Here is a 16,406-nt window from a genome sequence, read left to right on the forward strand (position 1 = left end):
GAGGATCCAGTTCTACTGCTCGTCCTGTATACACTAGACCTTTGTCACACAATCCTTTCTGAACAATACAGTCAATGTACACACTAATATCCTTAAAAACTGCATTCCAAGTCCTACACAATGTGGCTAAGGTATTGTACACTGCTTATCATTGTATATCTTACGTCTCTGCAAAGGAAACAGGATTGTACTGTATAATCTACATATGGAATGACCTTGCAGAGTACAACCCCTATGTATCATTATGTGATGCAATGGAGCCATCTCTCTCTATAGAACTCCATAGATACAATTTCTTACCGAAAATGTAACTCCGAAGGGTCATAAGCTATTGTGCATCCACAACATTTAAATAGTCACAGTCATTAAAATTTTTTTTTTTTTTTGCAGAATTCAATAGTCCAGGCGATTTTAAGAAACTTTGTATTTGGGTTTATTAGCCGAAAAATGCATTTTTATCATGAAAAAGCAGTTTGAAGCTCTCCCCCTGTCTTCATTGTTCTCCTATGGGGAGAGGGAAATGAAACACCAAAACAGGACAGCAAAGAGTTAATTTAAAGCTACATCACCGGGCTCTCCCCTCTGATGTCACCACTGACCTCTGAATAGCACTCTGAATAGCTCCCCCGCTGTGTAATACTTTGTTCTCTGCTCTTTGCTGCCCACATTTCTCCTCTGTCTCTCCTCCCCCTCCCCATAGCTCAGACAGGATCCCTCTGATGGAGATTTCCTGATTCTGAGCAGTGGATGACAAAAAGTAGGGAGGAGGAGGGACCTGGGCAAAGTCTTTTTGAATGCAGATAATGGCATATTTGCCTAATAAACCCAATTACAAAGTTTCTTAAAATCGCTTGGACTATTGGAGGGTCAAAGGGGGCTAGTCTATAGGTTACCAGATCTATTGCCCCAGTGGTAAAATAAAAATCCATAATATTTCTCTAGGACATTTAAAAGTCTGCCTGTTGCTTTGAGAAACTTTTAAGTGTTAAAAAACTGTCAGAGATTTATTACAGTCTCAGGAAAGTGATGGACTACGGCCTTGCTCCAGAGACCAGTTACCGGGGAGGTATGTAGAGCATCCTTTCTGTGTGTCCACTCCATATACAAACTATAGTGGCTGTCCGACAGTTCTCTCCCAGACCTTCCATACATATGAGTGCTCGGCCCGGCTGAGTATTCATGTGTTCCCAATGCTAAAAATTGAAATTCATAGAAAACTAGAAATTTGTAGATATGTTTTTAGGTCTCCCCAGGGCTGCATCCAATTTCTTCAGCCACCAGTATTCCAATTCAGAGCATGCTTGAGGTTCGCTAACCTCTAAAAAGAATCTATATAATGAAAGCCTGACTTAAAGGGGCATTCCAGAGAAGGTTTTTTTTTTCAAATCAACTAGTACCAGAAATCAGATTTAGGGTGTCTTCACACACACACACACAGATCCGCAGGGGATTTCACACTACAGATTTGCAGCGAAATCCGCAGCGGATCCAGTGCCAGTGCTTCCCTATGAGAATACACACTCGCTGACATGCCGCTGTGAGTATGTAAGTTAACCCCCCCCCTCTGGCCGGAGCATACATCACCAGCTACACGCTCCAGATTGCTTTAGGGGTTCTCGGCAGGACGTCCTGCTCAGCCAATCAGTGGCTGCGGCAGGGCAGTGCACAGATTGGCTGAGAGGGACAAGCAGACGCCGGAACCCCTGAAGCAAGCTGGAGCGGGGAGGAAGTGATGTATGCTCCGGCTGCCGAGGGGTTAACTTACATACTCACAGAGGGATGTCAGAGTGTGCATTCTCATAGGGATGCACTGACACTGGATCCACTGCGGATTTCGCTGCGAATCTGCAGCATGAAATCAGCTGCGGATCCGGTGTGTGTGAAGGCACCCTTAAGGTTTTGCAGTCAACCTGTCCTGCTTTGCAGACAGAGGTGGCAGCGAGGAGCACAGAATATACCACTTCCTGCAGGGCATACATTAACTGATAAGTACTAGAGTTAAAATAGAAATTACAAATCTGTGTAACTTTCTGTCACCAGTCGATTTAAACACTTTTCTCCCCTTTTAATAATATGTCATTCACAATTTAATCACAAAACTAAACCTTGCAGAAAGCACTTGGGAGGGTCTGTGTGTTGTACAGAGCCAAGATGCCACAGCCTGGAATTATTCTGGCACAAAGGAACTTTCTCCCACTAGCCGGTGACTCAAACGTTGAACACAGCTCTGAAATAGTTCTGAAGTCACACAAGCGTCCATCAACTGTGAAAGCACAATTTAATACTTGTTTGTGACATTAAAAATCTGGCTGTGAATCCGCAGCACTATCTTTGAGAATACCCAAAAGGCTGGAATTACACTGAATGTATTTAGAGGCACTAAAGTAGAAATCCTATGACTAGGATCTAAATCTCTCAGTGCCAGTAAAGATTACCATCTATATGTGAAATATAATAAAACTATATTGTCACATGAGACTTCTTAGAACACACACATACTCTAGTATTATTGTCAAGCTGTTTTCAATGAGAAAAGTCTAAAGTCTCTTATTACTGATGGAAATTAAAGAGCCTCTTAGCCATTATAAATAAACACGCTGAAAAGAGAACCAAGTGCTCTTTTGCACTAAGGCTCTGTTCACATCTGTGTTATTAACTTCAATTTTCTGTTCAAGTGCAGGAACAGAAAGAAAACCGATGCTATGACAGATTAGTCACACAACATCAGAGCTCGGCCAATCCCATCCATATATAATGGGGGGAGTGGGTTCCACTGTGGTATTCGTCATATTAATGGGAGGAATAACAATGCAGGCTGCACTATTTGTCCTGTGAAATATAGGGGTTAACTTTCTTCTTGAGGAGTGTGTCATTGAGAAAGTGCATACCTTGAAAAGCTGGTGTGAGAGATGATAGAATCTGTTATGGAGGCATTAAACAGCCCCATTACAAAAGTCAGAGGAGACAGAAAAGTGCAACCATTAAGTAAAGATGCCTCTCATTGCTCTCTTCTCCTAGAGTGTGGAAAGTACAGTATGGGAGATTGAAACTTAAATCAGGTCTAAGAATACAAGGAGCAGAAGGTCACAATGAAGTCAGTTAAAAGATCTGAAAACACAAAAAAATATTACTTTCGTGAAAGAGTAGTAGACACTTGGAACATGCTTACAGGAGATGTGGTAAATAAATTTACAGTAACTGAATGTAAACCTGCCTGGGATAAACATGATCCAAGATGATAAAAAGGTAATAATATAAGGGCAGACTAGATGGACCAGGTGGCCTTTTTCTTCAAACAAGCTTCTGCTTTTCTACTACCCTCAAACAGTAAAAGTGTCCCCCCCCCCATTCACACATTCCATAGTTTTGTCTGTAATTACAGACAAATTTAGGGCCCATTGATTTCATTTGGGCTGTTCAGACTGTCTGTAGTTTTACGGATTTGAAATCCTCAGAAATTGCTGCTACATAAATTACTGGCAAGCTCTGGTAACTTCGACACAAATTGCCCCATAGATGTTTGTGGGAGTGTCCAAAGAAACATTCGCAAATCGTAAATAATAATGGATCAGTAATCATTTTAAGTCCCACTAATATAACTATCACCTTCCCCTTCTTTGCTGACCCATTAAAAATAGGAGTTACGGATGCAATGCGGACAAATGTTTTGCAGATTGGGCACAATTACAGACATCATACAGGGTCCTAAACATGTGGAAGTAGTTCAGTGACGGACATATCACTTGTGCAGCCTGTTCAGTTGCTCAGGGACCCAGGCCAACAGAGGGGCCCGCCAGGCCCATGAGTGGGCAACATGGGGAGGGAGGCACATGAGTGAGCAGCACAGGAAGGGAGGAAGGCAGAAGGGAATGAGATAGATGGTTACTAAAGAGGTCACCTGCTGCATGGGAGGGAGCTGGGGGACGGGGATGATTGCACTACATATACTTCTGCATAGACCTCTACTTGTATACTTCTCTATATACTTGCACAGGGGCCCTATGCAGTCTGTGTCCGCCCCCTGATGTAGTCAGATAACAAATGCATTGTGCCACCTCAAATTGGGTCTTGTAGGTCCCAGCCACCTTAGCCTGAAGTGCCAGCTGCCTATGATGGAACAGAGAGCTGATTGAAAGCTTGTTGAAAAATGGGTGCAAATGTGACCCCCCCCTGCTTACATGGACACTGTTCAAGACCAAAGCGGTCACTTAAAATGTTGTCTACTCATAAAGGTGCACCAACACAACATGGGCCACTCAAACCCCAGGCCTTGCTGTGAAACCAGAAATGACCAAAGATTAAATATACATGGGGGAAGGGGGGGGGACCTCAGCAATTCTGTTGGAAACACGTTGGAAACATATGCCCAAAAGGAAATGAACCTACTTTGCAATAATTATTCATTTAGTTATCTATTACTAAATACAGTATTTTATAGCATGAATTCTTACCCGCCATTATCTTTACAGACTTTATCAAATCCTTCTGTCTATTGAAGGGATTTAATCATTACATACACTATTACATTGTATCTGTCCCCCACAGACAAGTTTACACATTGGATATAGCAGGATAACAATAGGGGAAATCAATCTGAGGATGCTTCTCTTAAGATAACAGGAGAAAAGTATCTAAAGCTCCAGGTTCATCCAATTGTCTTAGTAAACAAATAAAGCCATTCCAAAAACACCCCAAAGACAATGTCTATTGTGTCTGTGGGAAAAGATTAATCCCTGACTGCCTTTAATTTGTGAAAAGCCCTGAAAATGTTGAAAAGAAAAAGAAAACAAAAAAACAACACACAACATTCCAGAAAAGTATTGAAGTCAGGGTAAAACTTGGATAAATAAACTGAAATCTTTAGTTTGAGTCGTCAAAGAACATCTCAGAATCAGCTTTAGGGTCCTATTCCACGGGCCGAGCAGGGCCCGATCAACGGTGTAATCGAGCGCCGATCTGCTAGATTGGCGCTCGTTTACTGGGCCTTTTCCACGGCCTGACAATCGTTACCGATGTCCTTGCAGCCCTTGTTTCATACATTACCTGTCCAGGCGCTGGTCTTTTCCTTCTCCAGGTCCCACGCCACAGCAGCTTCGGAGCGGCCTGTCTGATCTGACAGACCGCTCAGCCAATCACTGGCCGCGGCAGTTCCTGCCAGTGATTGGCTGACCGATCTGTCAGCTCAGACAGGGCGCTTTGAAGCTGCTGCGGTGCAGAATCGGGAGAAGGAAAAGACCAGCGCCTGGACAGGTAATGTATGATATTTTGAAATCGTCGGTTGCCCGCCACGCCAGCTTTTTCACGTAGAGATGCGCAGGTGGCGACCGATGATTTTAGGTTTGAACCTAAATGAACGATCAGCCGATGACACAATCATCGACTGATATTTCTCTCTTTCACGGAACGATAATCGGCCGATTCGACTGATTATCGCTCCGTGGAATAGGCCCCTTAGTCTGAGTATCGAGCATGTACCAGATTATCTGCTTAAATAGATTAGTCCATTAAAAAGCATTAAATACAATAAAAACAAGATGCACATTTGGACTACCCATCCAATAAGTAATAGAGAACCAATCCTTAGGGTTCTATTAGACAAAGCAATTTTTAACGATTAACGACTAACTATAAACTATCGCAAACGAGATTGCTTATCATTAATCTAAAATCGTTCTCCATATTACACAGAACCACAATCGGTAGTTACGATCATTACTATGATCGTTTATTCCATTTGATCCCAGCAAATGAACAATGTGGAATTACACTGAACGATTAGTGAACAAATGCAGAATTACAGCAAACAAATGTGAAATTACAGTGAACAATTAGAGATGATTTTAGGGTCAGATCTAAATCAACAATCGACATACAACTGATTTTTTGATTGTTGCCTGCAATTACACAGGATGATTATCGTTTAGTAGGGCCCTTATTTGCATTCTTAAAGAGGAACTCCGGAAAAAAAATGTGTAAATTACTAGTATTAAAAGACCTTGAGCCTTCAAGTACATATCAGCTGCTGTATGTCCTGCAGAAAGGGGTGTTTAGTTTCCAGTCTGACACAGTGCTCTCTTCTGCAACCTCTGTTTCTGGCAAAAACTGTCCAAGCAGGAGAGGTTTTCTATGGGGATTTGCTACTGCTGTGGACACCACTTCCTGTAAGGCATACAGCAGCTGATATGTACTGGAAGGCTCGAGGTACTGGAAGACTTGGTATTTTTTTAATAGAATTAACAAATCTGTAAAAAAATTTTGACACCAGTTGAATAAAAAAACTCTCCGGACCACCCCCTTTAGTAATATAAGTGTTTTAAAGCTAAAGTAAATCTTAAGAAGGGCTTCAAAAGGCTTAACTTGTTAAGCTGTATTACATTGCAAAATATAATTACGGTAAAGAAAAAAAGTGGATGACCATGACAGGCAGCTTTCCATCACAACCTATAGCTGCAAAGTATTTCTTTATTTATCAATTTCCTTGTGGAGTGGGGGGGGGGGGAATCCTTTCTGCAAGAAACTGATGGGGAATTTTCCTCCTGAATTAACAAATGACCAAATAGTTTCAACACAGCAAAAGAAAAATGAAACCGAGAGAGAGAAAGTATGAGGAAATAGTCCAAGGCAGCCACATGGATTTATACTCGTAACTCTTACAAAAACATGGGATCTGCTGATCACAGCGAAACCTCTTAGAGGTTAAACATCACATTCCAAGCACGTAATGTAAAAACTAGAGTGAATGGGGGAGCTACCTGATTTACAAAAACTCGAGAATTGTGTCTGCAAAGCAACTTCTGCAGGGTATGAATGGTAGCCAACATAAACAGCTCAGCTGGGAGGTCTCTACTCCAAGGTTGACCAAGGCTAGACATGAGCGCATGGCAGGACTGGGTGATTGCTCCTTCATTTTTGGATGCAGACCAGGATTCATGTAACACAGTGCAAGGCAAACTAAGGCTAGGAGCACAATCCTGGTCAGAAACACTGTGGAAGTTATGTCAGTGGGGGGTTTTTTGCCTCGTAACTTGGGTCATAGCAGGTGAGGGGGCTGGGATGGCTCCCAGAGGTCTCTCTGCGATGGCTAGGAGAGGGCAGTCTCTTTCCTCCCAAGGGAACCTAACTGATAAGTGGCCCTGTTATAATCTTGCCGGGTTCTTACAAGCAGTATTAAAGATAGTATTATAATGCAATGCAAAATCTTAAAGCGATTGTACCATCAGGTACATTCACTTTAAGCGTTGCACATGAATAGAACGGTACTGGCGCACAACGCCAGTATGTTGCCAAGCACCAGCTCAGGGTGAAGCACTGAAGGCCCCCCCCCCCAGTGGGAGGAAGCCTCCTCTGTGCTGCAGCTCTATTAGGCCAGCATGTGCGTGGGAAGTGGGCTGCGGTTCAAAAAGAGGATCCCGCCCCCCACGCCAGCGCCATTCTGTTTACATGTAACACTTAAAGCGAATTTACCTGATACAATCACTTTAAAGGAATTTCCAGGGTAGCATGCTGTATAACCCCTTTACTTCTGAAGAAAAACATTACAATGCCTTTTTTTATTTAAAAATAAATACTTTTATGAACAATTGGTACACAAGTGATAGTATACGTATGTTTCCAAAATATGTGGATCCACCTCTCTATGATATGATTTAGACATAGAGAAAAAGCCTGCGGGGTGTGGGGGGGGGGGGGGCATGGGGTTTGGTCCTGTGACAGTGGGGTTCTGTGCCTCCCCCCCTCCACTGTCAGTGACCACCACAGTGTTGTTTAGTGTAGGGACTCATGTGGGCCAGAAGACCTGTAAGTGGTACATGAGGCAATATGGTTTGATCAAATTATATATATTATATACATATACATATACCCACACACACATTATATATATTTCAAATTATAAATTATATAAACATCTTAGCGTTGGTTTTTAAATATAGCATTAGTGTAAACAATGCTATAGCATTAGTGTAAACCATGGGTGTGAGGTGCAGCAGCTCCTTTTTCTCTAGGTCTGCATTTTAAAGGTTCTGTCCTTTCTATGTGGCTTGCACTCCTCCCTTGTAAGACCCATGTGACCCCAATCAGCAGAAAGCACCTGTGCACACACAAGTACCTACTCTTTCTCCCTTTCTACCTGCTGGTGCATTGGTGAGTAGTTCACACTTGTGTTGCTTGGTGGCCGCCTCCTCCGCCTGCGGGGTGTGGGGGGGCCAAGGGGTTTGGTCCTGTGACAGTGGGGTTGCAGGACTATTCTGTGGCCTCCCCTTCCCTGTTGGCGCTTGCTTGGCGGTCTCTGACCGACACAGTGTTGTTTTAGTGTAGGGACAGTGGTTTGAACAAATTATATACCAACATCCTGGCGTTGGTTTTCTAAATATAGCCGAAAGGTATTAGTGTCAGCCATGGGTGTGAGGTGCAGCCACTCCTTATTCTCTAGGTCTGTATCTCTATTATACGAGTTTCTTGATCTGATCATAAGATGAGTATGCTGAACTCTAGGAGAAACTTGCAGCAATATAAAATGCTATTTGCTAACATGGGTGAGAGATTTCCCCGGGGTGTTATTTATGTAACCTTTATTCTCAACAACCTTACATTTATTTTCTGTTTCTCCCCTCCATATAATGGCGTATTTGTTAATCCTGCCACGGGACACCGATCACAAGTTCTCACTGGAGTACAGAGTCTTTTCACATAGGAAACCATGACTCTTCAAGCAGTAATTTTAGACTATGGACATAGAATTTGATTAGATACTTTTATTAGGATAAACAGACACCATACACTGACTATACAAGGGCTTAGTCATCACATATTAGATTGCAGCAGTTTTGGCAAGAGAGAAGGTGTGAGGTCACATATATACCGGGTGCTGGCCCATATATATAAGGCTAGATTCACATCTGCATTAGAGGTCTGTTTAGATTCCATTTAATCTGCGGGTCCTGACAAAATAAAAAATAAATATTGCTGCAAGTTCTTTTAAATAGACATCATGTGTAAATACCTCGGGACTAGACCAGCACTGTGCGTGGAACCGGGTGTTGGTCAAAAAAAAAAAAAAAGACCACGGCATCGGCATGCCACCGCGCAGGGATGCCGGTGCCGGTCTCTTAATGTAAAAAAAAACAAAGATGTACCTAGTGGTGCATTAGCTTTAAATCTTTGTGGGACTGTATTGATACAGCCATGATTAAGGAGCATGTGAATGACCCCTAAGCGTGTGTTAGTCAAAATCATGTCTTTGTGGTTCTACTTTGAGCCCCTTCTGTGTTACCATGCTATAAAATACTCCATATCAAAACTATAGCGAGCAACCACAAAATTCACCAAACAGCTTGTCTGCCTTATAGTGGACATTTTATGGCTATGTTGCACCCAAAGTATGCAATCTGTTGTTACATAACAGACACAGGGGACAACTGGTGACACTGCTGGATCTGCGTCATTCATATTACCTCTGAAATGCTGTTAGATTATAATCTCATAATTTAATAATTATTATTAATGCTTCCACTGCTGGGGCAAAAATCATATTCATATGAATCATATATTATACAATCTTGGCTGTGAAGTGGCCATGGGGAGCAACCAGGAGGGAAGTGATGTGAATACAATCACCCTGTAACACTGCAAACACTGCGCTGCACCTATCCGAATCTGTTAAATATTAACAGGGCAGGAAATTATGCAATAAATCAAACCTTTATATGATGGAGTGGAAACACTGGAAATGTAGTGCTTATCGGCTTTTAGTGGAGCAATAACTGAAAGTTTAATATTGTTAAATAAAAAAAAGGATAAACAGAACACATGGTTGGTAAAGATTACCATATACACATATCACAAAATACGCCAATCAAATTAAGTGATGATCACATCTCCCCTCTTACCCCTTTCTCTCCCTGCATACTGACCTCTGCACAGGTCACAAAGCATGCTTAGAAAACTCGTAGAAGCCAAAAAATATTCTCTAGATTACCGATCCCTATGGTCTAAGTGACTGCTGTAAAGAATAATGGGGCAAGATGGCTGCCCCATAATCATGCACAGAAAATAGAATAAAAAAATTACAATGAAAAAAAGTTATGGTATCTGGTTGTAATTACAGAAGGTAGAAAAATCTAGGCCATGCAAGGTAGAAAACTATAGGACATACAAGGAAAAAAAAAATCTAGGCAATACAAAGTTTAAACTTATTTTGAGAAAATGCATACTGGAAAAAGAAAAAAAAAATTGTTACAAATCTTAAAAAAAAACCAAATACTTAGACAAGCCCTTTAAATACACATGTATTTTATTAATTCACTTGACACATCTAAAGTAGCCGTGATCACCCCAGGCTGAAGTCTTCAAGGAAGGAAATAAATTGCTGAGCCATCACCCACTGCCCCAGTTCAATTCATAGGTTCAGAGGTCGAGACGGGATGTGTATTATTATAACTCTCACTGCACAAACCAAATGCTAGAAAGCTGATCTGTCACATTTCTCTTTTTCAATTAACTGAACAATTATATACTCCTCAACACAGACTGGGGTACTATGAGGAGGTCACATCTTAAAGACACAGGCTTAACCTTCTAAGGACCACCAAAGTGACTTTTATGGAGGACGTTGGGTCATCTTATCCTATAGTGCTACCTTATAACTTGTGTTTTGTATGAGTATCCAGCCCTGGAGAGAGCGTATGACTAATGCCAGCTCTACTCCTGGTATATGGACAGGAAGCATTCCCCGAATTGCAGGGTTAACTCTTGCGGTACCAGTGCCACCTTTGCACCTCTACAGCTACGAATTGTATTGCTTGGTAGAACAGCTTGATACGATACGGAGTAAAGCTATAGCCTATGTGGTTTAATACAGGTAAATCATTCCTACTCTTTTTACTGCACAGTAATCCGCAGGAGAGGTCTATGTTATGTTATTACGCTAGCAGCTGGGTGATATGAAGGGAAGTGCGCCTTTCTAGATCATTTTCTCCCCAGGCTTAAAAAAACATAAGGAACTAAACGCTTGACTGCAGTCCAAATTATTATTGTCATTATAGCCCTATACATTATCACTGCAGGCATACTGTATGTGCTAAGAGTTTTCTATGTTTTACATATACGTGAATGCATCCTACCACAGCAGCACAGGTTGTACTGAGTAGATCTCAAGATAACTATTACCTCTGGAGGTAGGAAATGAGCCTTACTCCATAACTGCTTAGTAACAGGCGAGGCTCACAGAGTCACATACCACTCAACATTACGTATAGGTGGCCATATCATTAACCATACAAATCATAGTTATCAAAAATGGCCCGGCTAAAGACTTAGGCGGAAATTTATTAAGTCCAGCGTTTTCTGCTCCAGACTTAAAAATGTCCCCGCAGCACCGACAGTCCGGAGATTTATGTAGAGGCCCACTGCCTCTACATAAATCCCGTGCGCACCAGTGCGTGCGACAGGAAGCCTACACCAGCTCAGAGCTGGAGTAGGTTTCCTGACTATTTTATTGCGAAGAAAGTGATGAATAGCCCCCCATTCTGCCCCCCTTTAGGGCCGCCCAGCCCGGCGTACCGGGCGGAAAGTGGCCAGATGCGAATAGTTTATTAGCAAAACTGCCATTTGCGAATAAATTTATTCGCATCTGGCCCCTTTCCACCGAAAAATACACATTTTTTGCTTTATAAATGTCACCCATACTGTACATAGCTAGGATAGATTGTTAGCAGTCTACTATTAGGCTAACCACTCAGCTAAGTGCAGAAAACCTGTCATCACTTTCACATTGCCTGGACCATAAGTCATTGGGGGGGGGGGGTTCCCAGTAGCTCGGGTGGCCTTATTCGATAGAGCTCTCTATACCCAAAGAGGAAGAAATTTATCAAGGCTACTGGTGCAGATGCCAATGGGGACCACCCTAATAACTCTTGGTGTAGCTAGCATGAATGTAATGACAGGTTCCTTATAACAATAGATGCCATGTTTCTATTTTACTTATATGCATATTAAAGAGAAAGCTGGTGTAAACTCTGGCTTCTCTTACACAGAGACTACTGTGCATGAAAATATTGTCGGCTGCACTTGGCTAATTACCAGCCGTTCCTGCTGATAATCGTTTTGTGTAATAGCTCATGTTGAACGGCAACGATCAGCCGTGGCACTGTCCTGTCCCAGGCTCAGCAGCCTGTCACTTCAGAGACCGGCTGTGAAGTTCCAGCAGCGGTACGGACAGCGAGCAGAAGAGAGAACGAAGTCGGGGACCTTGGACAGGTATGTATACAGTTTTTTTTGTTTTTTAAACAGTCATCAGCTGTCTGCCGAGCAACGCTGTTACATATATCGATGCGCAATCGGCAGCCGATGATTTTTCAGCCGGTTGAAAGACAACTATCAGCCGATACTTAGTGTCTTCAGCTGATCGTCCTCTTTATGACACAAAGTGATAATCTGCCAAAACGGCCTGATTTGGCAGATTATCAGTTCATGTAATAGGGCCTTTACAGGGATTGCCATTCATTTGAATGTCCGGCAACTAAAGGCCTTATTTACATGGTGCAATAATCTGCTGAATCAGGCCAATTCGGCAGATTATTACTCTGTGTAATAAAGACAACAATCAGCTGATTGTTGTCTTTCAACATGTTGAGAAACCAGCAGCTCATGACATTGTAACAGGAAAATAATAAAGTTTCTACTTATGTGTCCTGGCTCCCCCGATGTCTTGCAGCCTTTATCTCATGTTCCCTGCCCCGTATCTGTACAGACAGGTCGTTCAGCCAACGGGGCTGTCTTGCTGCCTGTCACTGAAGACATTGGGCCAGAAGCATCAGAGGCGGCTGAGGGGAGCAGCAACAGCTGCATAAAGGCTCCAGGACACCGGGGTAGAATGGGTAAGTATAAAATTTATTTCTTCCTAGGTGAAAGGAAAGGCTGTCCTTGCTACATGATCGTTGAACCGTGTAATCGGCTCAGTAATTGAGGACAGATCTAGCAGATTGATTACACGTGTAATACAGCCTTTATAATATATACCCTGAAGCCATATATTCCCCCAGTGATAAAGGCTGGACTCTTCCGATGACCAGCGATTAGCTGATCTCCTGATTTCATATTTAAAAGGGATTGCCTTTGAACACTAAAATTTAAAGGACAACTCCCACAATATAATATTTTGGCTTATTTAACACACATTACAAAGTTATATAACTTTGTAATGTGGTTTAATACCCGGTCTGGCCCCCTTCCCCCACTTTCCGACCCCGCCCCCCGCCCCCCCCCCCCCCCGGACCGATTACGGTCATCACGGTCCTCTTCTCTCGGGTGCCATCTGGTGATGACGACGTCAGAGCCGGGGGCCGGTCCGGGTCTTCTTCCTCCTCCGGCGTCCTCATCGAAAGTGAATGGGAGAGAAAAGGCTGCTGGTGCACATGCGCACCAGCAGCCTATTCATTGGCTGGAGCACATCACATGGCTTCCAGCTTACTCAGCCCTGATTGGCTGAGCTTGCTGGAAGCCATGTGATGCACTCCAGCCAATGAAAAGGCTGCCAGTTCGCAAGCGCACTGGCAGCCTTTTCTCTCTCATGGACCCGGAAGTGAGAGACATCGCTGGACGGTGGGCGGCGGTGACGGTGAGGCGGACGGCGGGGGCGAATCGAGTGGCGATCGTCACCGGAGGGATGGTGATTATGGGGTCTGTGTTTTGTTTTGTTCTTTGGGGGGGGGTCCTGCGGGAGTTGTCCTTTAACATCATAAGGCGGCTATGCCTAAAATAATAATATAAGGATTTCTATTTACCTTTTTGCCTCCTCTAGGTGACATAAATACTCATAAGCAATATTCTGTCGCCTCCTCTCATCCATTTCCTCTGCAGAAAGCCTTTCATCATCCACGATTGCTGAAAACAGGAAGAAAAGAAAAAGTCAAGCTACACATGATTACAGGGCAGACCACTACTGAAGAACGGTAAGCTCTATTTAATAAATGGTCTATATATTTACATAGTAACTGGTGCCAATTACATAATCATCATTTCTAAGCCTCCAGGGAATGCTGTGGAGTTTTCCTGCTCGGATTTGGACTCATGTTTGGCTTTATAGTGAGCATTTCCTTTTGTGTGTTTTCAAGTTTTGTCCTCTGCTGGTTACTGTTTTGTCTTACTGGTGAAAACTCTATATTGTTCAGCCAAATCCTAAAGGCTGCAATACTAGAAGGTGAAAGCGCAGCCAGATGTGCACAGAGGAAATAAAGTACAGCACAAAAGCCAAGCAGTGTTGGAATACGTCTCAGCTGATTTCTGCTCTAACAGATCAATAAAGTAGTCACATATAACATTAAAGCACTTTTTGTTATACAGTTGGGAAAATAAGTATTTGATACACTGCCTATTTTACAAGATTTCCCACCTACAAAGGATGACGTCCAGTTTTTATCATAGGTACACTTCAACTGTGAGAGACAGAATCTATAGGAGAATATCTATCACATTGTGTGATTTTAAATAATTAATTTGCATTTTATTGCATAAAATAAATATATGATTACCTTCTAATCAGCAAGAATTCTGGCTCTCAAACCTGTTAGTTTTTCTTTAAGAAGCCCTTCTACTCTTTGCTCATTACCTGTACCAAATACAACTGTTTCAACTTTCTGTATAAAAGAAACATTCAACCAACTTCTCCACAATGGTCAAGACCAAAGACCTGCATAAGACTGGGATGGGCTACAGCACAGTAGGTATGCAACCTGAACATGCCCAAGTCCGATTGTTTAGCATTTGAAGACCGGCGGCTAAAGAAGCTGGATGCAGCCCTAGGGAGTTCGCCAGAACACGTCTAGTGTCCCAGAACAGGTGTGCCACTACATTCACCACTTCCACCTGTCGAAAGTTATCTCCGTCAGGTGTCACACTCAGATGAATTGCAATTTTACCCTTTCACTACTTTTCTATTGTCCAATCAGTGACTTGAGTGCCTCACACTAGCATCACACAGTGCTCAGCCAATCAGTGCACAAACAAGCCGGAGCAGATTTGATGGTGTGTTCAGTTATTTAAATCAAATCTGCTGTGGAGCCGCACCATCGCATCCGCTGCAATATGGTATGTGTGCAGCTACTCTTAGGGTGCCTTTACACCTATCGGACCTGCAGCGGCTTTCACGCTGCGGATTTGCAGTGAAATCCGCTGCGGATCTGCAGTTAAATCCGCTGCGGATCCAGTGCCATTCATCACTATGATAGCACATACTCGCAGCAGGATTGACATCCCGCTGAGAGTATGTGAGTTAACCCCCCGCAGCCTGCCGCCGAGAGCATACATTACCTGCTCGGCAACGCGGCTGCATGTGAGGCTCCCGGCTCCAGTCCTGCTCAGACAATCAGTGCTGCCTTGCACTAACTGGCTGAGCGGGACTGGAGCCAGGAGCCTGACATGCAGCCGTGTCGCCAAGGAGGAAATGTATGCTTTAAGGTGTGAAGGCACCCTTAAAGTGACTCTATACCCACAATCTGACCCCCCCAAACTGCTTGTACCTTCGGATAGCTGTTTTTAATCCAAGATCTGTCCTGGGGTCCGTTTGGCAGGTGATGAAGTTATTGTCCTAAAAAACAACTTTTATACTGGCAGCCCCGTGCCCAACGGCTGGGGCTTAGATTGTGTATGCATTAGGCTGGCACACCCACTCTGTCCCTCCTCATCATTAGAAATGCTCCAGGCACTCCTAATGATGAAGAGGGTGGGGAGGAGGGACAGAGGAGTGGTGCAAAGTTAGGGCACAGATACTCCCGTTGGGCACGGGGCTGCAAGTTTAAAAGTATTTTTTTAGGACAATAACTGCATCACCTGCCGAACGGACCCCAGGACAGATCTTGGATTAATAGCAGCTATCCGAAGGTACAAGTAGTTTGGGGGGGACAGACTGTGGGTACAGAGTCGCTTTAAGCTGTATTGCATTAAAGATCTTATCAGTAAAGTATTCTCTTGGTTAAGTGCTGTATCTTGGTAGGCTCTCGCTCTGGACAATCCAACATATAACAAAGTAGCCTTAACAGGGTGCTAGATCTGATACAAATGAGACGCAAATATGTATAACTAGAAGATAAGGAAATCCTGCACTCACCGCTGTAGTAGAAAGGTTCAAACTTTATTTGTCGAGGTGACGGCATAGGGTGCAAGACGCGTCTTCTGAGGCTAGGAGTCTAGCTTAGGCCTGGAGGCCAAGCCAGGAGTCCTGGCCGGAAAAAGGGGCAGAGCCCTGTAACGACCATAGTCCTGTCCGGATAAAGGGACTTAGCCTCGTAATGGGCGAAGCCTCAGGAGACGCGTCTTGCACCCTATGACATCCCTTCCCTTCATGAAGTCGGTATGACAAATTTTGAGCCTTTCTACTACAGCGGTGAGTGATGGATTCCCTTTTCTTCTAG

At 43.3% G+C, this 16,406-nt stretch overlaps 1 protein-coding gene across 2 annotated transcripts in view; it reads right to left on the minus strand.

Annotated features, from left to right (window-relative positions):
• Positions 1 to 16,406, minus strand: part of IQGAP2 (IQ motif containing GTPase activating protein 2) — a 195,886-nt gene that overhangs the window by 126,509 nt on the left and 52,971 nt on the right. For both annotated transcript variants that reach the window (XM_069962769.1, XM_069962768.1), the window contains exon 2: positions 13,782 to 13,881. In XM_069962769.1, the coding sequence (XP_069818870.1) occupies positions 13,782 to 13,881 (100 nt within the window). The remainder of the gene's footprint in view (positions 1 to 13,781; positions 13,882 to 16,406) is intronic.

Source organism: Dendropsophus ebraccatus, chromosome 3 (assembly GCF_027789765.1).
Source record: "Dendropsophus ebraccatus isolate aDenEbr1 chromosome 3, aDenEbr1.pat, whole genome shotgun sequence".
Classification (NCBI taxonomy): domain Eukaryota; kingdom Metazoa; phylum Chordata; class Amphibia; order Anura; family Hylidae; genus Dendropsophus; species Dendropsophus ebraccatus.